The sequence below is a fragment of the Schistocerca serialis genome, chromosome 8 (genome assembly GCF_023864345.2).
Source record: "Schistocerca serialis cubense isolate TAMUIC-IGC-003099 chromosome 8, iqSchSeri2.2, whole genome shotgun sequence".
Taxonomy (NCBI): domain Eukaryota; kingdom Metazoa; phylum Arthropoda; class Insecta; order Orthoptera; family Acrididae; genus Schistocerca; species Schistocerca serialis.
In genome coordinates this window covers 66,974,905-67,002,782 of record NC_064645.1, presented here as the reverse complement: position 1 = coordinate 67,002,782, position 27,878 = coordinate 66,974,905, and the positions used below count along the sequence as shown (strand labels likewise).

General features: G+C 40.9%; 1 protein-coding gene across 1 annotated transcript in view; it reads right to left on the bottom strand.

Annotated features, from left to right (window-relative positions):
- The window catches only part of LOC126416323 (uncharacterized), a 1,316,869-nt gene that overhangs the window by 94,838 nt on the left and 1,194,153 nt on the right, over positions 1-27,878 (bottom strand). Inside the window, exon 5 of the mRNA XM_050083987.1 lies at positions 24,027-24,210. Coding sequence (XP_049939944.1) covers positions 24,027-24,210 — 184 coding nt within the window. The remainder of the gene's footprint in view (positions 1-24,026; positions 24,211-27,878) is intronic.

Below are 27,878 nucleotides of genomic sequence, written 5' to 3'. Positions count from 1 at the left end.
TCTAGGAATGGTAGAACGATGGGTTCGATGACGGTTTGGATGTACCGTGCACTATTCAGTGTGCCCTCGACGATCGCCAGTGGTGTACGGCCAGTGTAGGAGATCGCTCCCCACACCATGATGCCGGGTGTTGGCCCTGTGTGCCTCGGTCGTATGCAGTCCTGATTGTGGCGCTCACCTGCACGGCGCCAAACACGCATACGACCATCATTGGCACCAAGGCAGAAGCGACTCTCATCGCTGAAGACGACACGTCCCCATTCGTCCCTCCATTCACGCCTGTCGCGACACCACTGGAGGCGGGCTGCACGACGTTGGGGCGTGAGCGGAAGACGGCCTAACGGTGTGCAGGACCGTAGCCCAGCTTCATGGAGACGGTTGCGAATGGTCCTCGCCGATACCCCAGGAGCAACAGTGTCCCTAATTTGCTGGGAAGTGGCGGTGCGGTCCCCTACGGCACTGCGTAGGATCCTACGGTCTTGGCGTGCATCCGTCCGTCGCTGCGGTCCGGTCCCAGGTCGACGGGCACGTGCACCTTCCGCCGACCACTGGCGACAACATCGATGTACTGCGGAGACCTCACGCCCCACGTGTTGAGCAATTCGGCGGTACGACAATCCGGCCTCCCGCATGCCCACTATACGCCCTCGCTCAAAGTCCGTCAACTGCACATACGGTTCACGTCCACGCTGTCGCGGCATGCTACCAGTGTTAAAGATTGCGATGGAGCTCCGTATGCCACGGCAAACTGGCTGACACTGACGGCGGCGGTGCACAAATGCTGCGCAGCTAGCGCCATTCGACGGCCAACACCGCGGTTCCTGGTGTGTCCGCTGTGCCGTGCGTGTGATCATTGCTTGTACAGCCCTCTCGCAGTGTCCGGAGCAAGTATGGTGGGTCTGACACACCGGTGTCAATGTGTTCTTTTTTCCATTTCCAGGAGTGTATTATTTGTAGGTTACGAAATTTTACTGTTGGGAGGTTTTGGAGTGTATCTGTTAGAAGGTTACGCTGAATGTGAATTATAAACAATTATATTTTATTTTCTGTTGGGAGATTACACTAAATGTGAATATTATTCATATTATTTTATTTTCTGTTGGGAGGTTACAAAGTGTTATTCTGTTCGACATCCTTCCTTATGGTCTAACTCGGAAATGTACTGAGCTACCCTCAGCAAACTGAAGTAACGGCTTCACCGTGTTCGTTGTCACAAAAATGACAAATTAATTTTCCTTTGCCATAACAAGGCTTTTCTTGTGTAGCAAGACGTTGGCTCCCACTTCCACCAGTGGAGTGGTACCGCGGGACATATAGGCCCTCCCAGTAGGTCAGCGTAAGGCCCTCAGTGAAAATTAAGTTGAAAAATAAAGTCATAAGTTTTGGGAATAATACAGTGTATTGGAATCCTGAACAAAACCAACATGCTATTAGGGGAAAACATGTTGCATTAGTTATTGGATGCCCCCTGTACATAACCATCTTTCCACATCACATTATACCACAACAAATGGACTTCGTAGAATGGACCATTTGGTCTGTACCATAGCATTACGCAGATGCTCAACAGATATTAGCGGCAGAAGCTACAACAGAGGCGCTTTGCATCATGGAGAGATTTACTAGTGAAACTCTGAAACGGTACGTTCCAATATGTGGCAGGCAACATGTTGCATCCTTTCGGATACTTTTAGTTAAATGATTACAATGAGTAAAATCGGGAAATTAGAGCTAATTAGGAGGTATACTGACATGATATTCCCGAATGAAACAGGGAAGGAGGCATCATTTAGCGGTAACAGAAATGCCCTCCACCAGACGTCGTCAGGTTGCTTGCGGAGTGTAATTGTGGAATGTGTTTATTCGAATCACGATAGGTCGAAACCATTGATAAGTCGAACTTCTTATCAATACTCCTGAAGAAACGTCGATAAATCGAGGAAATCCTGTGTATTTTGGTAAACTCTTCAAAATCTAAGCAGACCGAACCTCAAACACATTGTGATTCCAAGTGAGCGACTATCTAACACTTGGTAATTAGAATTGATTCGTAATTTAAACACATAATTGTCTCGTCATACGTCTCTTCTGCATCACACCTTGATTTTTTTGCCTAATTTTCTGTTCAATAGTAAATAAATCAACTGCAAAAGTCAAAGGGGAACAAGATTCCCGCGTGGGATTAGCCGAGCAGTCTAGGGTGCTGCGGTCATGGGCTGTGCAGCTGGTCCCGGCGGAGGTCCGAGTCCTCCCTCGGGCATGGGTGTGTGTGTTTGTCCTTAGGATAATTTAGGTTCAGTAGTCTATAACCTTGTGCACTGATGACCTCAGCAGTTAAGTCCCATAAGATTTCACACACATTTGAACATTTTTTTGGAACAAGATTTTAACCTCCACGTGAAGTGGCGGATTTTTGACACCTACAGAGTGAAAAACGAGAAACGTAACGAAAGCCTTCGCAATTCCACCATCCACATTGTCGATAATCCTGAAAAAGAAGGACAAGACCTTGTGCACTGATGACCTCAGCAGTTAAGTCCCATAAGATTTCACACACATTTGAACATTTTTTTGGAACAAGATTTTAACCTCCACGTGAAGTGGCGGATTTTTGACACCTACAGAGTGAAAAACGAGAAACGTAACGAAAGCCTTCGCAATTCCACCATCCACGTTGTCGATAATCCTGAAAAAGAAGGACAAGACTGCCGAAAAGTACCATACGCAGTGAGGAAGCAGACCCAGCAAACTGAGTGTCCGCACCTTCAAGGATGTTCATCGAAAGTCTTGCTAATGTAGAAGACAAAACATACAGTTTTGTCAGCTTAAAGAAAGAACTATTTCGCTTGCTGTTTGTCTAGACACTGAAAGATTCCGCAAAAATGACGATTGGCTCTTAAATTAAAAAAAAAGACTATTTTTTTATCAGATCTATATAGGAAATGCAAACGTTTTTTATTTGTTGGTGGAGCATGGAAAATGACTGAAATTGAAGATTTGTTATGTATTTGCGGAGTTTTGTGTACGTCCTTCACCTGAAATATTAAAAGAAGAAAAACTGATTAAAAAATCTATGGGTATGTAGTTTGCGCCTGCACTGTAGATATTTCGTGGAGATGTCAGAATAAAATTATTACAAGTGTTTCTTATTAACCCTCGCAATACCAAGCTATTTTCAGTAACGTCTATTACCAAGGGGCCGGGGAGGGGGGGGGGGGGGGAGGGTTCTTTCTGCCCACTGTAAAAAATTTAAAAAACAAATAAAATTCATTAATAGTTCTTGAATTACATTAATAACATACTTTTGAAAGATCTATTCATGCATAATCAGGATCCACAACCTGAATACTTCTTTTAAAATTATTTTCAAAAATTCATTTTATGACTTTCATTGACTTTCACTTACTTCGTCATTTAAGTTTACTAAGTCCGATTATCTTCAGAAAAATTAATAGTAAAAGTCGTTATAGTACCAATGAAGTACACTTTAATTATAAAATATTACAAAAACTTGAGGTAATATACAAATAGCTTAGGTAGATAACACAATTTTGTGAGAAGAATTATTCACCACTTTCTTCAGGAATGTACTTCACGCTTGGAACACACAAAGGTTTTTTTGCTGTGATTATATTTGTATTTCTTGCAACTGTTGCAGATTATCGTTGTTTTGTTTACTTTGTTGTACTTTTCTGCTTTTGAGTGGCTTTTACTAACACACAAATGACATATACTTTTACCTCCATGAGATTCCTTTGCGCCGATGTTCGCTTGATTTTCCATCCGAGAATACCCTCCATACTTGAACCTACAGGCTTGGGCAGTCGTGCAATATTTGTAACCTTTTGTTCAATGCATGATTTCGTGCGCTGTAGTCCCTGTTCTTGAACAAAGTGTCGTTGCTTATTAGGTTTCTTTCTTATTCCAGTCCGGGAAGTTCGACAAAAATAATTTATAACTATTTACCCCTGCTATATCCAGAAGAGCATAGAAAACCGATAACGGCTATCTTTTGTAGTCCTATTAGTTGAACGTTTTTTCACCATTTGATCTATCGTGTCAACGTCATCTTTATTCTCATTGTAACACAAATCTACAACTGTTTTCTTCTTAGTGTTAGTAGGTGAACCAATTGCAGCATCAGGATGTTGAGATTATAGAAACAGCAGATTTCTTTTGGGTTTTTCATGTGGGATATAAGAAACAATTGCAATTGGAGTATTACCTGTACTAGTATCACTGATAGCAAATTTACTAGAATATGGTTATGGTCGTGAGTTATCTTTCAGCTCTTGAGGTATATGTTTCCTATTAGCCTGTAATGTTCCCACGAGAGTTAGATTGTGATTCCTCCATAGACCTTCGGCCAAATCAGTTGATGTGTGTGTGGTGACATTATGTATAGGAACCAACAGGCGTTTGACCACAGCTACAGTGGAATTTGATTGTTGAGTACCATCATTTCTTTTCCGAGCATAAAGCTCCATGCTGATAACGAAACTGGTTTTAGTGTCTGCGAGCATGCTTATAAGTATACCGTATTTACCAAATTTTTCCTTCATGAAGACCTTGAAGGGACACCTGCCACGGAACAGTGGAAACATTTCATCAGTAACAGTGTGCATCGCAACAGAATAATATTTTGGCAGTAATTCATATATTTTATCAAAACCTTCTCGTATTGTAACAAACTTATCACGTTTCCTGCGATCTCTTCGCGACTCTCTGTCATCAAATCTTACTGTTTTAGTAAGCTGCTAGAATCTGGTTCGTCTCGTGGTAGCAGTATAAACAAACCTTCCTGAAGTGTAGGACCATAAATCTGCAACAGGTGATTTATTGTCGTTTTCCTTCCCCATAATGATAAGTAGCCCTACATATGACATGAGTTCAGGTCTGCCGGCCGGTGTGGCCGTGCGAATCTCGGCGCTTCAGTTTGGAACCGCGTGACCGCTACGGTCGCAGGTTCGAATCCTGCCTCGGGCATGGATGTGTATGATGTCCTTAGGTTAGTTAGGTTTAAGTAGTTCTAAGTTCTAGGGGACTGATGACCACAGATGTTAAGTCGCATAGTGCTCAGAGCCATTTGAACCTTTTTTTTTTTTTTTTTTTTTTTTTTTTTTTTTTTTTTTTTTTTTTTTTTTTTTTTGAGTTCAGGTCTGTCTGTCTTTGGTATTTTCCTGCCTCATTGCCTCTTCATTGGTATGCTTTATTATGATGTTGACAATTTCTGGAGACAAAAACTTTCCCAATGATTCTCTTATTGTTCCTACTTTACCTTCGTTCTTACTCATTCTCTTCCTGTCTCTATGTTTTGTGCTGTTCATCTTCTAGTTTGAGGAGGTTTGGGGCTGTACATTTTTCCAGTTATTGTAATATACTTGTCACTAACCTAGCAAACTGCGTCGTCATCAGTTTCAGGTGCCCAGAGTTCGTCTTCAGCGCCTGTGGGTACTCTGTCACTGTCCACGTCTTCGCGCACAAAACATTCCATTTCAGATTCACTCACTACATCGTCAGTTTCATCAAATTCAATTTGAGAATCTATAGATTCTTCCAAAATCTGTGATATTTATCTGTTAGTAAGTGATTGTCGATACATTATCAATTACAGTTGTATCTAACATTGGACTTAGTGCCACTGAACAGGAAAGAATAAAGAACCAAAGGGAAATGAATCATTGTTGAGACCATTGTTGCTGTCATCGAGAGAAATATAATGTCCTTGTGTTCTAACGTCACGGAATGCTATTATTTGTAGAATAAGATGACCGTTGTGGGAAGTTGCATCTAATACCAAGGCGGAGAGACTTGATGACCACTTCCCTTAAACTTGAATTTTCCCATTAAGCTTATACGAAAAATGTAAAACAATCATAGAATCTGGACGAAGACTTCATTAAAGACAAAAAACATTTTTTACAAAATTTTAAAAAATAAAGTACCTGAGTACATTTCAATACTTTCGAAAAGTGGGCATAAAGTACCTCCCCCCCACCCCCCCTGGTATTTCGAGGGTTAATATGTAATTTAATCATCAGTCGCTTTAACACAATGGTTACATAAAGTAGAGCAACTTTATAGAATAGATAATTCACAGGTCTGGGATGTCGTTGGCCACTGTATGCCCAATGGGCATTAATTGGATCACTTATTCACAGTGGAATACAGTATTTGTTCAAGTCATGCACTTGAATGTGTCTTAAGCAGACTTGACAAAACAGAATTTAGAGCAGTTGTGTTGGGTTTTGGTGCAGTTGAAAAATGGATATTCATATAGTTTTATGCACCAAATCTAATACTTGTCATATGAAACAGAAAACGATGTATTTCTCTTTGTCCTCTGTTAGAATATTGCTGCGGGGTGTGGGATCCTTACCAGGTGGGATTTATGGAGGAGATCGAAGGGTGCAAAAAAGGGCAGCTCGTTTTGTATTATCACGTAATAGGGGAGAGAGTGTGGCAGATATGATACGCGAGTTGGGATGGAAGTCATTAAAACAAAGACGTTTTTCGTCGCGGCGAGATCTATTTACGAAATTTCAGTCACCAACTTTCTCTTCCGAATGAAAAAATATTTTGTTGAGCCCAACCTACATAGGTAGGTATGATCATAAAAATAAAATAAGAGAAATCAGAGCTCGAACAGAAAGGTTTAGGTGTTCGTTTTCCCGCGCGCTGTTCGGGAGTGGAATGGTAGAGAGATAGTATGATTGTGGTTCGATGAACCCTCTGCCAAGCACTTAAATGTGAATTGCAGAGTAATTATGTAGATGTAGATGTAGATGAAGTTACTTGTATTAAAAAACGGAAAATGTGTTCTGATTCTACAGAACTATGGTGCAAGCCTTACCAATGCAAAAAGTATTGAAACAAATTAGAAAAAAATAATATATTAAGAACGTTCTAAGGGCCAGTACGAAAGTTTTTGTTTCAGGTGCCATTAATAAACAGGCGCTACGTTTTGTAAGTGATAGTACGCGTACACAAACACAGTGAAAATATTTTAACTAGTAGATCTGTGGCCAACAAAATCATTTCTCGTGTATTTTGAATTTGTTGAAAGACAATAACAAAATTAAATTCAAGAAAAAAATCTCTGAGTATTGACCTCTCTTTTGTGAATACAACTGTTCTTGTGATCATATGTAGCAGAGTTTATACTAATACACCCTGTGGTGTTGAGGGAAAAACAACAACATCGTGAACAGGTGTTTCTGTTTTGTAATTTATAAACACAGGTGGTCTTTCAGATGAAATATGGAGTGTCATGGATGAGCCGTTTTCTTTCTTCTTCTGAATACACTGACGAGTTCCCATTCTTCTGTTCCCGAGGAAAAATTTTTATTAGCTGTATGGATGAGTATAAGACTGAGTAGTATGAGATATTTTGATCTCACTGCTTTTGAATACTTCACACGGCTACATTGATAAAAAATGATGCAGTAGCACAGTTAAAGACAAATACTTCAGTTGTATGCATTGTAATTACATGGAATGACTCAACAGTCTTGAGTAAATCTTGCGGAACAATGACGCTGCCCGTCCCTCCACGTTTCTCTATAATTGTAAAATCTCTCTCGCAGCTTGGAACTCCAGTGGCTAACACCGCATCACACATAGCCCATGCAGCATCGACTAACGGCAGTTTCAAACTGGCAAAATTCGAACCGTGGTTTGGTACGTACATAAAGTGTAGGGACATGCAACAATGAATCGAGAACGCAATGCCTATGTAAACGCGTTTTTTGAGGAAATGGCGATCAGTTCCTTGCCTCACACTTCCATGCTCGTGAAATCCAGTTAAATGACTCCTACCATCTGCCTGAAATTATATGACGGCCCATTTACCCGCCAATGCTGTAGAGTTATTAGTCTCTCTGAAATTATATGACGGCCCATTTACCCGCCAATGCTGTACAGTTATTAGTCATTAGAGAAATGCCATCCATTAGATCGGGGAGCAGGAGATCAGCCACGGTCGTACATCTGCTAGTACGTAGACGTGATGAGCTGTGTTATTTTATGCCGCTTGTTTCACAGGGTTGTAATCTTCCAGTTTTTCAGCACAGCTGTGAAGTTAGCTTTTAATAACCTCAATACTGTTGCTTTATCTCTCATCCAACGAAAAACTTTTTTTAATATTTATTATCCGTAAACAGCACACTATGCGCCGCATTAGGATGAGGCACTAACGTGCGTTTCATCCAAACATAACGTAAACAGAAAGAATGATCCGTATTACCCGTAGGAAGTTTCCTATATAGCCGCTGTCCCTCACATCGTTTGGACGTGTTAAAGACTCGGAGATAGCACTAAGACGTGCAAAAGAAATTTCGACTTCGCAGTCACCGTTACAGTATATCTTTCACCACATGCAAACTATTTTCACCATTCGAGTACCCTATTTGTCTCAGGCAAATATTGTTTTACACAGTATTGAATGATATGACAGTATTAAAAAGGTAACCCATCTAAGAATGGATGGATAAGCACTCCATTGATTTTTATTGCTATCAAAAGTCCATTTTTCGATAGATATCTCTAATATTATACTTTAGTTAGGTAATTGCACCTCCTCTCTTAATATATATGCTACAGTATCATTGAAACTCAAAGAGGCATGTTCTATAGTTCGATTGGCTGAGGCCAGTACAGAAGTAAATGATAAATGTGATGTTGGTTACAGGAAATAGTGGACAAAACAATGGTTCATAATCGTACGCCACGGCTGACCTAGTAAAGTGAGGTTGCTTGAATATAAATTCCTTGATGGATAGCATACTCAGCATGGATAGCAAATTCTGCAGAGACGTACTCACGCAGCACGCTGTTACACATGTTTCATATAAGAATCGCCCTAGCAGTTTAACATAAATTAAGCAGTTTAACCAGAGTTAAGTTACAAAATACTTCGCGGCTATTCCAGCGTGGGTAGGGTCAGGGCAGTAACACATTTAGAGCTCGGAGAAAATAACAATTATGGATTGCTGTGTGTGGTGGAGTAATATTTGCCTTCTTCGCACTGGACTATGTACTTCTTTGTTTTATTTTTTGGTTCAAAAGAATCATTTTCTCTCTGGTACAGATATTAAACAAGATACTCGTCTGCTAACTTCGTACATTGTTCTCTTGTTGTGGAAATCGTAACTGAGCCAGATCAGTGCTTTGTTTCTCATCACAACACAATCTGTCAGGTAGAAGATCTACACCATTCCTTCAGCCTGGTAGACCTAGCTCTGCTCCTATTATTAGGCTCGTGCGTAAGTTCATAGCGGTTTTATTTTGCCTGCTGTTATTCCGATAGCTATGGGCTTATTTATCGATTGTCACTTTTTTAGTTCACAGTTGCTATTTGAGTTGACGTATTACCATTTTCTCATTTGGAGATAGTGAGTGCAGCTTTGGACGCTAGAAAAGTATCAAGTGGAGAAATCGGAACATTTCCGACATATTTTTCTGTTTGAGTACTGTAGAGTGGTGAGAGCAGCGGAGACAACCAGAAACATTTGCGTCGTGTATGGTGATAATGCCTTTGGACAGAGCACAGCAAGAAAATGGTTTTCACGTATTAAGGAGGATCCATTGATATTAATAACACTTCACCTTCAGTAAGACCTTTCGGGTTCGACGAAAATGGTTTAAATATGTTAATTCACAACGACCCACGTCAGTATCCACGAGAACTGGCAAATGTGATGAACCGTTATCGTTCCACTATCATGCGACATTTATATACAATGGGGAAGGTTCTAAAACCGGTTAGTATGGTTACCGCATACTCTAAGACAAATCACAAATATCACTAGGAGGCCATTCGTGCACCTCTGCTTGCTCCTCATCAGGTGGCTCGTGAACACCGACCGTTCCTGTCCTGCATCGTTACTGGTGACGAAAAATGGTGTCTTCACGCTAAAGTAAGGAAAATAAAACACTGGTTGAGCCCAAACGAAGCAGCAACTTCTTGTACAGAGATCTGCACGCATTCTCGACGGTGCGGTGTACTACCAACTGTTTCCCCCAGGTGTAGCCACCACTGTTGACATTATTGTCAACAACTGAGACGTTCTGGAGACGCAGTCCAAGAACAACGACCAGGAAGACTGAGCGACAGCCGCGTGGGATTAGCCGAGCGGTCTAAGGCACTGCAGTAATGGACTGTGCGGCTGGTCCCGGCGGAGGTTCGAGTCCTCCCTCGGGCATGAATGTGTGTGTTTGTCGTTAGGATACTTTAGGTTAAGTAGTGTGTAAGCTTCGGGACTGATGACCTTAGCAGTTAAGTCCCATAAGATTTTATACACATTTGAACATTTGAACTGAGCGAAGCGATGCTGTTCCACACTGACTCCCATCTGCATTTTGCTAGACTGACATAAAACGCTACACAGGAGTTAATGTTGCGCTCTCACATTTTCACCTTTTCTGCTCTCTATCGAACATCCTTCAAGGAACTTCCTTCCCGGATGAAAATGAGATCCGAACGTGGCTCGACAGTTCTTCGGCTCAAAACCACGTGATTTCTACAGTCGTGGAATCAGAAAGTTACCCCATCGTTGGCAGGCACTTGTAAAAAGTGAATGAGAATATATTATTGAAGACTATAGACTCTGTTACGTGTATCTGTTACGTTTAAACTTATGCAAAAGACCTATGAACTTACACACCAACCCAATACATCTTTTGGCCTTCACTGCCTGCAGGTCCAATTAGTGAACTACCTGTGCTGCATAAAAGGACCCCTCCCCACCTACAGCCCCAAAAGAGTGTATCTGAATGTCAGGTGGTTACGAAACGGCACTGCTTGTTTCCGTGGAAGCTGTTACATTAACATTGCAAAATCAGGATGGCGAGAAAATAGCTAAATTTTACTTTTTGTTCATATACACTGTATCAGGAGCAATACAGGATTAAATTTGATGGTGACTTGGTGGTACAGAGGAGGTCCATTTTAGCGGACAGAGCTGCCACATCCTGCAGCCGCCATGGCACTAAAATGACTGGGCATCGGGAGCAGTTCAGCTTGCTTGACAGGTAAGATTTAGTCATTCCGTGGCGATTCAGCTCTATGCCAATCAACCATAGTGGCTGGCGAGTAGTGGCATGCCATTATCCTGGCTATCATGACCAGAAGTTTTCAATGGATGAGAGATTTTGAGAAGGACATCGACAGAGCAATGGTCGAGAAAGCTCATTGTATCAAAGTAGACCAGATTCCTGATCGAGAAATCATCTGCATAATATTTCCTCACTAGACAGATGGGTTTACTGCCGTGTACGTTGTACGACTGACCTGCAATTAGAACAGCAAGACTACTGCAGGCTACCGTAGAGTATTGTAAGTAGGCGCAGAGTTCGGTAGTTTTCCGTGTACCTTTGGCCAATTAAGATTATAATTGCGTTACCTGTACGTTAGATGTCATAGATACCTGTCGGTCATTACCTCATTTCGATTCTTTTGTTTGCGTATGCGATAATGTCTTCCTAAATTCCCTTAGAAATCGGAAGCGGTGAACCATCTAGAAACTGAGTGTGGATATATAAAAGGTCACGTAACCTACGGAACACTTTTGTTCTACATAGTTATCCTCCTCCTTGTTACTTAAAAGTAAACAACATTTATAGCAAAATTGAAACTGTCATTGTTTAATTCAGCTTTTATTCAAAAATTATTGATCTTTAAAGTGAAGCAGAGGAGTGTTGCAGCATAATAAATACAGATTTATCATACAGCGCTAAAACGCAGTTTCCTCAAAAAAGGTTAAATAGGAAATGCATACCAAAATCGTATCAAACATCTCTTCAATACTACATCTACCTTATTTAAAACATGTTTCTATTACTGCTAAACAACTGCCGCCCTTATCAATTATAACAGGAAGTCTATGATCATGACAAAGGACGTTCTATTGCTTACAAAAGAACAACAATAATTACACTGATTTTTTGTGTTTGTGGGTATAAACTGAAATTTCATCAAAAATAATTCTATTACTTCGATAAAAGCGCAGAAGTTACGTGGGCAACTAACTTTTTTTAAATTACAAAACACAGGTTATATTGTGTAAGGATATAAAATACACTATGGCTAACACTGAACGATGTGCGGTTCTAATTATGTGCAAAACAAACAAAAACAAAGAGAATTCATCGGCTCCCAGTTCCTCTCTCATATAGTCATTTATGTTTCCTTCCCTACCAGTGCTACCAATATTACCGGTAATCCTACCACTTAAGTACTTCATTTATGTATCATACTAAATTACCGAACCATAGTTTCGGATTTGCGCAACTTTAATTGGAATAACAATCATTTCCATTCCGAGTCATGAAGTAAATATCATGCAAATATTATGTGCGATACATTCCGCCCTTGTTGTGTAGCAGTTACAGTGAACAGCAGTGCGTAAACCACTGAGATTTGAATCTTTTTTCCGACAAAAGAAGTCTCACTCGTCGAAATTTTATTTGTAGTCAGAATAACCGAAAACGGAAGCCAAAGATGAGAGGCGAACACTGGTAAATAGCAAGTAGTGGTGACAGAAGTAGAACGCTTTTACAGTGGAAGAGGAAAAAGAAATACAGAAGCAAGTATAGTGAACAACTGCTTTTCTGATAGGTTTATGGAATAATATCCCGTATCCTATGCCATAAAACTTAGGTCACCGATATTCGCAGAAGATTTAGGACACTAACCCAACCGCCAAAGTTAATGAAATCAGATAAACTGGAATTTTAGACCGTTTAAAGTTCTTTCTATCGATTAGCCTGTCCTGCTTCATATCGGTGACTGTAATTCACTGACGGAACTCTACTTGTAAAGAAATCCAGGGACACAGAGTATATCTATAGAGTAATAAACTTAGTACTTATGGAATAAAATAACTCGAATCGCTCAATGAAGTGAAATCTATTCTTTTCAGATTAGTCTTGAAATTAGCAAGTTAAAACTCAGTAGCGGAGGTAAGGTGAAATGCCTGCAACTTAATGTAAGTCTATAATTAGGGCGTCGATTTTAGCAGGAGAACTGAAATAAAACGTAATACAGGGTAACATAAACAGATGTAGAGCCACAACGCAAATATTTTTCCATATTTCTCAGATTTAAAGTAACATCCACTTCTGGCCATTCAGATTGCTACACCACGAAGATGACGTGCTACGGATGCGAAATTTAACCGACAGGAAGAAGATGCTGTGATAGGCAAATGATTAGCTTTTCAGAGCATTCACACACGGTTGGCGCCGGTGGCGACATCTATAACGTGCTGACGTGAGGAAGGTTTCCAACCGATTTATCATACACAAACAGCAGTTGACCGGCGTAGCCTGGTGTAACGTTGTTGTGATGTCTCGAGTAAGGAGGAGAAATGCGTACCACCACGTTTCCGACTTTGATAAAGGCCGGATTGTAACCTATCGCGATTGCGATTTACCGTATCACGACAGTGTTGCTCGCGTTGGTCGATATCCAGTGACTGTTAGCAGAATATGAAATCGGTGGGTTCAGGAGGGTAATACGGAACGCCGTGCTGGACCCTAATGGCCTCGTATCACTAGCAGCCGAGATGACAGGAATCTTATCTGCATGGCTGTAACGGATCGTGCAGCCACGTCTCGATCCCTGAGTTAACAGATTGGGACGTTTGCAAGACAACAACCATCTGCGCGGACAGTTCGACGACTTTTGCAGCAGCATGGACTATCAGCTCGAAGACCATGGCTGCAGTTACCCTTAACGTTGCATCAACACAGAGTTGCCACATCGCTCGCAGTGCTGTCAGCCTCATTACTCTCCTCACATACCTCGTAACTTTATCGTCATCCTTATTTCTGCCGCTATTCACTATTCTCGTCCTTTTTCGTTTACTCTCAATACATAGTGGGTCCTCACTAACCTGTTCATTCCATTTAACGGGTACCCATTTTTATTTTCACTGTCCCATGCCGTTCTTTACACAGTGAACAGTTGGTAGCTCGCCATTTGTGAGGGAGCGTTTGTTGCCACTACACAGTAGCTATACGTAAATCACCCTCCGTGTGGGACGGCACATTGCTCTGCACCCTGCAGAAGGACCGTAAATAGCGAGTCCGCGTTATTGGAGATTGCTCCCAGGTGTGCCGCGGCCATATATGTCAGATGTCTTAAAAAGAACTAGCAGAAGAGACAAGCGATGGAAATCTGACGCCTTTGTTGTCTCGCTTTTGAGTTTTCTTAAGGTTTCTGCAGCAGGTAATGCAATACTCATCTCTTTAAGTGGGAGGATAAATTTATGATACATTTTATGTGGTTGGCGAGACGAGGAATTTGTATTAGAATGTATACTGCATTTTCTGGGAAATACGGCTGCCCCATTCCTCATCTTCATTTTTAAATGTTTACATAATGAGACTAGTCCAGAGAAAGGAAGCAGCAAACACGATCGAGCGTGAAGACTGGTAATAGTGTTTGTATTAATGTTATTAATGCCCCATAAGTGATACTAAAGATGCTCTCCAGTAGCTGCTGTGCACGTTGTCATGAATCCAATACCTCAACTGGATTTCAAAAATTATAGTGCAGAATAAAAACTGTGAAAAACTGCCATCTCGAACCACTTTGGTTGTGACGCCCCCTATTTTCAAACGAGATGTACACAAACACCATAAATTTAAAAAAATAATAAGGCAAAGGTGGGAAAATTACATATTCTATAAACTGATAATCATATCAACACTGACATGCGGAAGTGCGACTAGAGGGATCAAAGAAATGAAGTAATGTAAAGCCAATTCAATACAACGCCAAATGATGTAATAATAATGAATTACATAGAAATATTGTTGTTGCATATCAAATGGTCAAAAAAGTTCGTCATACAGTGTTTGGATACACCTCAGCAGGATCATATGCTGGCAAAACCGATAACACTGGGTCCCTAGTTCGCGTAGAGCCTAATCCAATATTGTAGCTGCCATTTAATGTGATAACAACTGAGCTAGACTGAGCAGTGTATAAGGCATTGGATTCGTATTTAGGACGTCTCAAAGCCTCCAGCTTCAGATTTATGTGGTTGTACTGAACCACTCCAGGCCACTGGCACATTCTTTCCCCAATACGATTGATCCTCATTATTGAAAAATCTTGAAAAACAGGAGTTAGGAAACTACAGTGCACATGCGATGTATGGAGATGGCAAGAAGCTGAACCAATTGGTCTTGCAGACATTGATATCTGTTCGTTATAGTTTCCTCCGAAGGCACTCTTAGGGACAGACGTATACCTCAGACGACTCAATTGGCAAACATAAGACTTTCGTAGAGCTTTGATCCATGAAACAGTCTTTTCATGGATATGAATGTTAGTAGGAGAGAGTGTTATACCTCTCAATACTCTTCAAACTTTCACCTGTAGCCAGGCCTGTAATATAAGTTTAATATATTTTCTTTTTTCATTTGTAAATAATAGTATTCACTTTTTTGTGATGCAGTCTTCTTCTTACATTGCAAAATTAACTCCAGAAAAGTAGGTATTTTTCAAATGTGAAAAAATCTTTCGTGGTACAACATGGTCCTGTACCTAGGAACAATAATTCTGTTGGAATTTAACAGCACTGCATTGGGGAAAGTCATATCATTACCGTATTTAAGTGTTTATCTGCTACATTTTTAATCCACTGCACAACAACTATCAGGACTGGCAGTAAATTAAGACAAAATGTTTTCAAAAACGGTTTTGAAATATAAGTTATATTCATTTTCAAGACAGGTAAAACTGTTAAGATACTAAACAGACTCACATTGTATTATATGGGTCCCGCCTTTTTGCAAACACAGTTTTTTTTTCTTTTTACCCAAACATGACTCTGCACCTGTGTGTCATCAGCATTGGGTTTTTGTTTATTGAAGACTGTAAGAAGTGAACATATTTTCGGTTAAAATTGATTCCTTTATTTTTAAAAACGTGATTTTGGGGTGTCAGTATGTTTTCGTATCATATTACTGTACTTTGTGGATTTTCGTTTTTTATAAACTGCTTTTTACTTCACAAAACAGGGTGACCAAACAGACTGTTTCTGAGAAAATAGGTCTTAACAGCTCAACAGACAGACGGACCACAAACTGATCCTGTAAGGGTTCAGTTTTTACCGACTGAAATACATAATTCTAAAAATGAAGTCAAGGCCAAATGAACGTATGAAAAGTCCAGTTGACCGGTGGGTGTACAGCGTTCAAAGTTTTGGCGGTCGTTACGCCACTGTAGCATTATGCGTTCCCAGACCACAGCGCCTGGACCCCCAAAACGATCCCGCTCGACAATGCTGGGCGTACAATTATAGGGCGAGGGTTGTCTTCCATGGTGATCACGCGTCCTTTTAAGATCCATGTCCCGCCTTTCATAATGTCCAGGAGGTCATCATGAAGCCCGGTCACTTCAGCGTAATTACGTCTTAAAAATCTAGCAGTATGTCTTTAAAACAGTAGCATCATTTCTGTTCCTGTCACTGAATATTTCTTTTAGTTACCTTCTGTACTAGACTGCAGCAGTACTTTCTGCGTATAGTCCTAGTTCCATCTATTTATTTTACTTAGCAGTAACGCATCGCGCGAATGCTATTTTCATCCCTAAGTTTTGTGCACTGCTGCGTTTACTGATTTTAAATAGAGAATACTGCAGTTGTATTTCATCTAGATTTATGAGAAAACAGGCACGTGATAAACAGTAGTTCATCTTTGGCGGTCCTCAGTGTTTTGTAGGAGAATTATTGTCTTAATCTTTCTTCAGATATTAGTCACGGGGCACTGGATGCGGTTGTAGGGAAAGGAGTAGAACAAAGTGTCACGGGAGAATATGGGCCTGATAGTCGGAACGAGAGAGGAAAAGACTAATTGCAACCTGCAATAAATATCAGTAATTAGCAGCAAATACTCTGTTAAAGAATCACAAGTGGGTGAGGTATACTTGGAGAAGGCTGGGAGATATTGGAAGATTTCAGTTAGATTACATCATCATCAGGCAGAGATTCCGAAATAAGACATTAATTGTAAGACGTACCAAAGAGCAGGTATAGGCTCAGATCAGAATGTAGTAGTGACGAAGAGTAGGCTGGAGTTGAAGAGATTAGTCAGGAAGAATCGATACGCAAATAATTGGGATACAGAAGAACAAAGAAATGAAGAGATACGCTTGAAGTTCTCTGAGGCTATAGATATTGCGACAGTGAATACTAAGCCAGCAGTTCAGTTGAAGAGTAATGGACATCTCCAAAAAGGACATTCACAGGAGTTGGAAAGCAAACAGTAGATACAAGGAAGGCAACTGCGAAGAAGCCGTGGGTAACAGAAAAAATAATTTAGCTGTTCGACGAAAGAAAGAAGTGCAAAAATGTTCAGGGAAATTCAGGAATACAGAAAAACAAGTCACTTACGAATGAAATAAATAGGAAGCACAGGCAAGCTAGCGTGAGGTGGCTGCCTGAAATATGTGAAGAAATCAGAAAAGAAATGATCTTCGGAAGTACGGACTCAGCATACAGAAAAGTCAAAACAACGTTCGCTGAAATTAAATTCAAGGGCAACAACATTAAGAGTCCAATGGAAATATCAGTGTTACTTGCAGAGGAGAGGGTTTATAGATGGAAAGAATACATTGAAGGCTTCTAAGGGAGGCAAAATTTGTCTGATGACGTGATGGAAGAAGAAATAGTAGTCAAAAGATAAGAGGTTTAGAAGAACTTCGGGAGACTTAACATTAAATAAGGCGGAAGAGTTTGATAACACTCCATCGCAATTTCTAAATTTATTAGAAGAATGGCAACAAAACGGCTGTTCACGTTGGTGTGAACAATGATGCGACTGATGATTAACCATCAGACTTCCAGAGAAACATCATCCGCACAATTCAGAAGATAGCAAGTGTTGACTTGTGCGAGAATTGTCGCACAATCAGCTTAACAGTTCATGTAAGCACGCTACTCACAAGAATAATATACAGAAGAAAGGAAATGGAAATTGAGGATCTGTTTGGCTTTAGGAAAAGTAAAGGCAGCCAGAGAAGAAATTCAGACATTGCGGTTGATAACGGGAGCAAAACTAAAGAAAAATCAAGACATTCATTCCATTTGTTGACCTGGAAAAAGCGTCCCAAAATGTAAAATAGTGCAAGATGTTCGATGTGCTGAGAAAAATGGTGGTAACCTGCAGGGAAAGACGGGTTATATACAATATGTACAAGAACTAATAGAGAACAAGAACGAAGTGCTCGGATTCAAAAGAATGTAAGGCAAGAATATACTTTTTCGCCCCTGCTATTCAATTTAAACATCGAAAAGCAATGAGATGTATAAATGGTTCAAATTGCTCTGAGCACTATGGGACTTAACATCTGACGTCATCAGTCCCCTAGACTTAGAACTACTTAAACCTAACTAACCTAAGGACATCACACACATCCATGCCAGAGGCAGGATTCGAACCTAGGACAGTAGCGGTCACGCGGTTACAGACTGAACTGCCTAGAGCCGCTCGGGCCACAACGGCCGGCAATGGGACGTATAAAACAGAGGTTCAAGGATAAAATCAAAATTCAAGATAACAGGATAGCAGTGACATTGCTGTATTGAATGAAAGTGAAGAACGATTACTGGTTCTGCTGAATGGAATGAAGAGTATTATGAGTACAGAATATGGATTGAGAGTAAATCGAAGAAAGACGAAAGTAATGAGAGATAGCAGAGATGAGAACAGCGTGGAACTTAACGACAGAAATGTGGATGACAAAGTAGCCAAAGTTGAGGAACTCTGCTACCTAGAAAATAAAATAACCCATTGACATGACGGACCCAGCAAGGCGGACATACAAAAGAAGACCTGCACTGGCAAACAGGACATTCCTTCACAAAGGATGTCTGCTGGTATCAAAGACAGGCCTCAATCTGAGGTAAAAATTTCTGTGAATGTACGTTTGGAGCACAGAACTGAACTGTAGTGAGACTGTGGGAACAAGCAGAGCAGAAGAGAATCGAGGCCTTCGAAGCGTGGTGCTACAGAAGAATGAGGAGGTTCTCCGCAGAATTGGTGGGGAAACAAACACATGGAAAACACTGACAGGATGATAGTACACGTGTTATTACATTAGGGAATAACTGGTAAAAGTGTAGAGGGAAACAGAGATTGGAACACAACCAACAAATAATCGAGGACTAGGTTTCAAACGCTACTCTGAGATGAAAAGACTGGCTCGGGGGAGGAGAGGAATTCGTGGTGAGCAAAAAAAGTTTTCACACAAATGAAAGTTTGGAAATTTTGCCCTCAATTAATATATTCTGAAACTTAGGTGAACAAGTATCACTGCCATATCCGTGCTAGTCTTAACACAGTCACTCATAATCCCTTTCAGTCACGTTAGCGAGTTTATGGTGTTGCATTTCCCGAAAACGTAATAGCTACAAAAATACTGATTGTTTGTGATTGAAAGTGCTCGCCAAATATTAAGCGTGCCGGTACCTAATACAGTCACAGTTTTTAGCCACCGACCTGCTCAATACGCCACACGGAATATATGTCTTTTCTCGTCACAAATTTCACTTAAAAATTCCGAAATTTCTACACGCCCATCGGAATAATTATGCCGTCATTTTACCACAATTTTGATGTATGGAACACTGCTAGATCCGGCAACTTATCATTTCCATCGGAACTGCTACTACACACGTCCCAACTGTTTCATGGCTAGGCCTCGACTCCTTCTCTAGAATACTCTCAGTCTTCTCCATCAGCAGGGAAAGGCGCGCGAAGAATATTGCTTTACCATTGGTTATTTTACTCAACAGCCAATAGCAAAACTACATTCTACCGCGTCAGTCCGCGCTTCTCATCAATAACCAATCGCAAAATAGTAAACCCAACGACTGCACTTTTCACCGACGTAATTAATATGCTGAAGTTTTGCTTATGCATAAAGTTATTTACTATTGTTATTTATACCTGAATTAACTTTCGCTTTACCATAAACTTACTTTATAAATCTATTCTACAAAAATCCCCTTTGTTCATATTCATACTTCTTTGAAATGTTCCCACACTAAATGGTTCAAATGGCTCTGAGCACTATGGGACTTAACATCTATGATCATCAGTCCCCTAGAACTTAGAACTACTTAAACCTAACTAACCTAAGGACATCACACAACACCCAGCCATCACGAGGCAGAGAAAATCCCTGACCCCGCCGGGAATCGAACCCGGGAACCCGGGCGTGGGAAGCGAGAACGCTACCGCACGACCACGAGCTTCGGGCCCACACTAAATCCAACTACGCAACACGTTATACAATTATCTTCATATTAACCTTAAACCACACTCACGCATCATTCATACTGCTAAAATACATTTATAACATTTTACCTACACAAAAAGACATAACAACACTTTATGAAAATACTAGAACTGTTTATGAAAAACATTCTATTACTTTAGTGCACTCTAGTGGGCACAATCGAAACTAGAATCACAGTCCCCCTATCCAATATTGTCCTCTATCGGCTGATACATAAACTACGTGCGCGTCCAGTCTCGCGTCACCATCTGTCACTATCCATATCTGAGACACATCTCCCACTTAACCGCCTCCAATGCAGGATCGTTATACGGCGCTACGCCTCAGTGGGTGTTAAATCTGTTTAGCAAGCGTATCGTTTACACTTCCCCGAAAAGAGATGAAACCATCTCCAAATATTCTGTTAAGTGTTGTAATTATCTGTGCTGCAGAGGAGGAGGTCTGTTGTGTTGGTACCTCATGGCATCTAATGTCGAATGGGTCGTTTGACACAATAACGTCGCTTACATATAGAAGCTTAATGTTGCAAAGTGACAAAGGCGCGTACGAATGTTTGCAGGCAGAAGGAATGCTGGTCTGTCACACTGCGCAAAACAACTAATGGGTCACTTTTTTGGAACATCGTCATTTCCCTCCGTTGCGAAGAAGAAGTTTCAAATGTGGGTCAAAGGTGCCGTACATCCTGCCCTTGTAATGGTGTAAAAGCGTGGCGCCCTGCAATGCCACCCTCGGGCTCCACGAACACTTCAAACAGCTAAATTTCGGCACATGCGAAAGACTTATCCTTGGGCAGGATCTACGCGAAATTTGATGCCAATGCGACCTCTTTTACCCACGTTACGCCTTGTATGAATATCTGAGCTCTGACCTTTCTCTCGCATGCGTTGACAACTTGTTGTTGCCCGGGAATGACGTCTCAGGCGCCATGCTTTTGATTTTTAAAGAAGAAGATTGTAGTCACCTTTGAGACAAATTTTAAACTTCGGTGTTTGACGATCTTTCACAAATGAAACCTTAATTTTTTTAAGTGCTATGTATTAATTGGGAAATTTCTACCCAAGTGTAGCTCACCTATAAAGGATACTGCGTTCAGAACACTTAAGTACTACGACCCCCACCATGTTGTATTACAGGAAGACAGCGAAGCAATTTAGAGCCGTACTGTTACATTTGTTACCGGTAGGTTCGACCAGTAAGCGAGTATGACAGAAACGTTACATAAAATCAAATGGGAATCCCTGGAGTGAAGAAGATATTCCTCCGCGACACCATACTGAGAAAGGTAATGAATTGGAATCTGCGACACCCCACAAAACTATCCTACTGCCACTAACACACTTGGTCCAGTGTATTAATGAGACAACTGCATATGTTAGACGCCAACGTGCAATAACGATTCAAAGACGGCAGGTGGCAAAACTAGCACTGGATTCCTAAAATACGTGATATAAGTAAAACGAAAGCAGTAGGAATGAGATTTCTCAGGGAGGTTAGAGATGTTACTGGGGAAAACTGCACAAGAAACGGGGATACTAGGAATCAACTACAAACTTATAATGCTAACGAAAAGATTGTAGAAGAGAAATCATTGCGAAAACAATGAGCCACGCCGGCTCGGATCAATCAACCGATCGCAAGATCGCGGTAGCGGGGCACGATCTTTGATGGTTCTCCACGTGATGCGGTTTGACCAGCATGGAGGTGGAAATAGTTGTCGGACCGAAATGGAACGAGCACTTGCTGGTTTACTTCTGCTGTCTGGCGCTGACAGTAAACGGTTTTGGCAGAGCATGGACCTCCTCCCGCGGAGACGGTGTTTTTGTTTGGCTGTGGTGGCGATGTGTCTCTGGAAACTAGCCTGTACCGAGCGTGTAGTGATTTTGAGTGCCATTTCGCTACCGATTTATCAAATATTTTGGTGAGTTTCTTTCTGTGGCTTCTGTGCATTGTTTTGGTAAAGTCGTAGCACAGCGACTAGTATCTCCTTCCCGGAAGATCTGCTGCGTTTGCTGTTTATGGTTGTTCCTTCCAAAAGAATTGAAGTTTACCTCAATAGAAGCAACTGTGTTTCATTACGTATGTTAGTCGCAACTGTTTGTGAAATTTGTGGAAGTTGTGTGGTCTTTGTTATAGAGCTAGTGGAGGTACTTTACTCATAACTGCCTGTTTAAATTGGTCATATTTCGAGTGGCTTACTGTGGACCATTTAAGGGCTGAACTGCGTGTTGTTCCTCCTTTCAAATACAGTGAAGTCCAACTTAATCGGAGTGCCTTTCATTGTAATCAGTTTAGTTAAGAATTTGCAAGACGTTTTAGTGGAGCTGGTCTAATTTAATCAGAGCTCGTTTTTCACTTTAATCATTTCTCTTATGCTTTTTTAAAACATTTTAATCGGATGGCTCCACTTTAATCAGAGTCTCTTTTCACTTTAATTATTTCAATTATGTATTCGTAAAACATTTTGGTGGGATTGTTAGTTGGCACACCCTGACATTTTCTATGGTAAATTCAGCTATAATAAGAATGTACCGTCCCACTGTATTTGTTACGGGCAGCCTGCTAAACAATGTTTGACATCTGAGATTCGGCTGCTTAGCTATTTGAGATAGTGGAGTTCACGTTAGTAAGAGCCGTCCGATTCTTTACTTATGGCTAGTGTTTTACTGCAAAACATATTAACAGTCAGCGAGTTGGGATTTTCTTCTGTTTCAAAATAGTGTGTAATGGCATTTCATGGTGCATAATTAACAGAAGTAACTGTCTGCCAATTAATTTTGGGGGCATGTAAGCCTTATTGTTAATCAGAGTGCTACCCAGCTGTTAAGTGCGTTGTTGACTATCACCATTTTCGCTGATTGGGTGGATTTATTTATGTTTGGCTCTTAAATGGTAATGTGCAGCCCTTTCTAAATCAGTGCACTGTTACTAGTCTTCTAAGGTTAGTTTATAGTCTGTTGTAGCTCACTCTGTACAGGATCTCCTGCATGCACCGGCACACCTTTGGGTGGCGATATCACACCGCCCATTCTGGTCGTCGGATTGTCCTGTATATCTGTATAACTTCTCCTGGATCTACGTCACCAACGGACGTGATGCATTGCTTATGTTACTATTGTTCTTCACAAATATGCTGTAATTGTTTAAGATATATTTAAAAGTCAACAGAAAATTTTTGAAAATGTTAAGATTTAAATTATTAATATGCAGCTTGGCTGACTTCAGATACCTCTTCATATTTAACAAACTGCCTAGCTTCTTAACTGTGTAAAAGCTCTTTTGTTGACGTAAATTGCTGATCTCATTTCCTCATTAGTAGTCGACTAGTTGTTGAATTTCTTACTTGTTTTTAGAAGCTATCTTACTGGCGTCTTAAGTTGCTGGCTTTTGTTTGAAACATTATGCATGCTTTGAATTGTGAACTTGCTTTCTCGCCTCCAGGCCCAGCCCTAGCGCTCAGCAGCGAATGAAGTTGCTGTAGGGTACCTACGCCCGTTTCAGATATCATCTGCGAAGTATAAATGTAGAAAGAATCCCTCGTCAGGTCATGATTTACCGGCCAAGAGTAAGAATGCAGGTACGGAGATCCGAACAAAATGGCACGAAAAGTGAAGACACACCAGGCACAAGTGCCTAAACCTTCAAGAGTAGCAGAAGAAGAAGAAGAAGAAGAAGAAGAGAAGGAGGAGGAAGGGAGTTGCTCTGGAGTACTGACCGCGCTGCGGGACGGGCTCCGGCCGGCTGCCCAGCTGGAGCTCGGCCGCCTGGAAGTAGATGTCGGCCACCTCGGCGGCGCACTTTAGCGACAGCCGCCCCTCCGCGAAGTCGGACGGCAGCAGGCGCGCGCGCAGCGACGCCCCGCTGGAGCGCTGCTGGAACGGCGACTGGCTCTCGTCCTCCTGCAAAGTACAACAGCCGGTCAGAAAGTACAGCTACCCGCTGGAGCGCTGCTGGAACGGCGACTGGTTCTCGTTCTCTTGCGAAGCACAGCAACCAATCCGTTAAGTTCAGCCGTCCGTAGCCCGCCGCTCAGCGACTTCCAGTGTCGACTAATCGTTGCATGTCACGTGACTAACAAATCATTCAGGGGCAGCTCTCAGAGCTTACCTGAGAGCCCGCGGCCCACCGAACGTTGGCTGGGATGAGGAAGCACGCATCTGACGTTTGAGCTAAGTACAGCTATTTACATGGTACACACGTAATGTTTATTTTTACATTTTATGCGAGTCTTTTGGCCTTTTGGGCGTTCTGTATTAATGCTGGTCCACGCCTCTTCAGGCAGTTTGTAGCTTTAGTGTGCTCCGAACAAGGCGTGGCTATCCGCGCCGAAACCTAGGTCAACATTCTATTTGCAATCGAGGCGGATACTTTATAATCATTAAATTATTCACGATTGCTGATGCGCTGAAATGTTAGAAGTTCTCATATTTTAGTGATGTTCATGTTGAATAAGTAACTTTTTTATCTTCAGCCTGAGAGGTTTTAAGCGGAGATACTTGCGATCTAGCCAGGTCAGCAGGAACCACATGTGTGAAAAAGCTATAGTCAATTATCCAGGATTAAAACTTAATTACTTGTACAGTGAAATCGCATCTGGCCAGTTAACTGGTCGCCTCCTAATTTTTTCAGAAAATTGCGTGATATTATGTTTTATTTTTGTGTAATATTAGCTAAAAACTGTAAGTAGTTGTGTTACTAGTAGCGTGCTGTGTTGTTATCGTGCTTATTTTCGTCAGCTTGTAGTGCCGCCTGTCAGGAAAGGCGAGAACTATCACATTCTGAGAACGATTGTAGCTGACATCCAACAGTTTTATGCAGTCAGAATTGAATAATTTAACACGATCAGTGTCTGCTCAGCAAACTGATGTTCACTGTCATAGAACTTAACAATTTACGCAATAAAAGAAAGAAGCGAAGTGTCAGAAGTGGTGAGATGTAGTCATGTACGTGCTACAGTCATTTTAGGTAAATTTCTACTGTAGTTAATTTTGTTATTCCGATTTCTAATTGTTTCGTCTTTACCGACAGCTGTTACTACCTGTATTTTTTTCCTTACAGCTTCATGAACTTTGAAGAGCATGAATAAGCAGCAACTTTACATCCTCTATTTATGTCTATTAGTTTATTCAACTTGAGTTTCCTGTGCGTTCTTATGGCCAAAGGTTATTTGTTGTAGTGCTTGTTTTCTTTATAAAATGAAGATTAATAATTACACTACCAAATTTCCTCTGCCTCACAGAATTGGTTTGCTGATGTTTTTTTTTTTTTTTAACAAACAACATTTTCGTTCAGGGGGAAGTTTGACAGTTGCCCGTTGTTAATTTTGACAAAAAATGGTTCAAAAGGCTCTGAGCACTATGGGACTTAACATCTATGGTCATCAGTCCCCTAGAACTTAGAACTACTTAAACCTAACTAACCTAAGGACAGCACACAACACCCAGCCATCACGAGGCAGAGAAAATCCCTGACCCCGCCGGGAATCGAACCCGGGAACCCGGGTGTGGGAAGCGAAAACGCTACCGCACGACCACGAGATGCGGGCAATTTTGACAATGTGGCTACAAAATTTCAGTCATCACATCCTCAAAGTGTCGGGGTCTTTCCAGAAAGTGGACATTGTGTGTACGATTTTATCTCAATCCATACTCTACTGGATCGGACTAGGCGGATAATTTTTTTAATATTTTCCTGTCTTGATATTTTGCAACTTTAATCATTAATCTACAATTTTTCTCGCACGTACAGGTTGAGTCAGAAGCAATGGTACCTGCATTGACGGGTGATAGTATTAGTGATTCTGAACAAAAAACTTCATCTGTACATATACCCTGTTCCGAATAGTTTAATTTCACTATCGCGCTTTTTTCTTGAGTAACTTGAATACGGCACACTGCAGCGAAAACGTGTCGCTGTGCAAAATTAAGCTACACTAATTGTCCTACCTAAAAGATCCTATTCATTTTGTTCTCTAGGGCAAAGACAGCACGAGAATACTGGAAACCCCACGTGACTCACATACGCTGTATCTTAGGTACTTTTTGTAAGCCAATTTGAGGTAGTTTCCCGACTTGACACGCCATAAGTGTCCAGGACCAAATTTTTCGTCTCAACTTCTTCCTGTACACAACTCTGGCACATTGTAAACAATGACAATATTTGGATAACACAGAAAATAAATTAAACTTGTTCTATCTCGGAAACTATTCGGGGGGTATTTCCATATGAAGTTTCTTGTTCAGCATCACTAATACTATCAGCCCTCAAACCATATACCTTTTCTCGTGGCTTACCCTGTATAGTGCTTCGGTCGTAATTACCGACTCGTGACAACTGAGGATATTGAATTTTTATTGTATATTTTGCAGAGACGAAGTGCATAGTTTTACTTTCTCATTGTTACGTAATTACTTCTAACTTTCGATACCTTTACTGCAGGTATTACACGCGAATAAGACTGTGAAAGCAGGTTTGAAATCGATATCCCACAGATGCCAATGATTCTGGAAAGCTGAAACTTTTAGTGGACAAAGTAGGGAAGAAAAAACTAAGGTGTTCTTTGCAAAGAAAGTACACGAGCATTAACTTTGAAGAAGTTGGAGAAACCATGGGAAACTTGGACTACATTCCCACTGTTTCTAACAGCTAAAGCTGTGTGTTAACCACAGTGCTCTATTTCTCACAGGCCTCTGTAAATATAAATGGCCGTAAAATGTTACTTATGTGTCTCTTAGTTATGACTAATTTAGTTGAAATTCACAATCTGATGGAACTAAATTAAGATGGAAATTGCTATTTGTATTTAGAAGAGCAATAGTGGCCATCAGCTTTTAACCATATTTCGAGTGATCGTTCTGAAGCTACTATTGGCCTACTTGCGTTACAGCTGAAGTATTTCTTGATTGTATATTTTATTTGCCGATATAAATAGAAGTATTACACTGTCTTATTAGTTCGCGATAGCCATAGCCCAAATTATATAAGCAGTTTCGTTAACACTAAGTGCTTTATGGTTTCAACGTCTCGCTGTTGCATTATTGCATAGGACTGTGTGATGAGAACCAATGGTGATTCTGTATTTATAAATAACTGAGTTATATAATAGCCGGAATAGCACAGTGTATTTCGCAATGAAAGAGGCAATGATGAGACGTAAACAATCACGACGCGTTCTGTAGTCAGAGGAACCATGAGGAGATTGGAAGGAGTCTGCAACGATGGAGATGCAGAAAGAGAAACAGATGATAAACTAGCTGTATGACAAACGAGTATGCCTCCCAAGGGACTTAAGCTTCTCCCTGGTAAGGCAAAAGCTCAGAGATTTCCGATTCCTGCTTCTGTAATTCACGAGATGAAGGATGAATCGACTGCAACAAATGGAAAATGCAGAGAGATTAATGGGGTGAGGAGAGAAAAACTGGTTCAGGTTTGTCCACAGGGACATGAAACGATTTTCGCAAAGAGAATACCTCAAACTTACGTGAACATGAAGTCTAGAATCTCATACAGGAATGAAGTAACAAGCTGTAACAAGAACGAGCAAAGCTTACTAACTTAAATGTAGTGC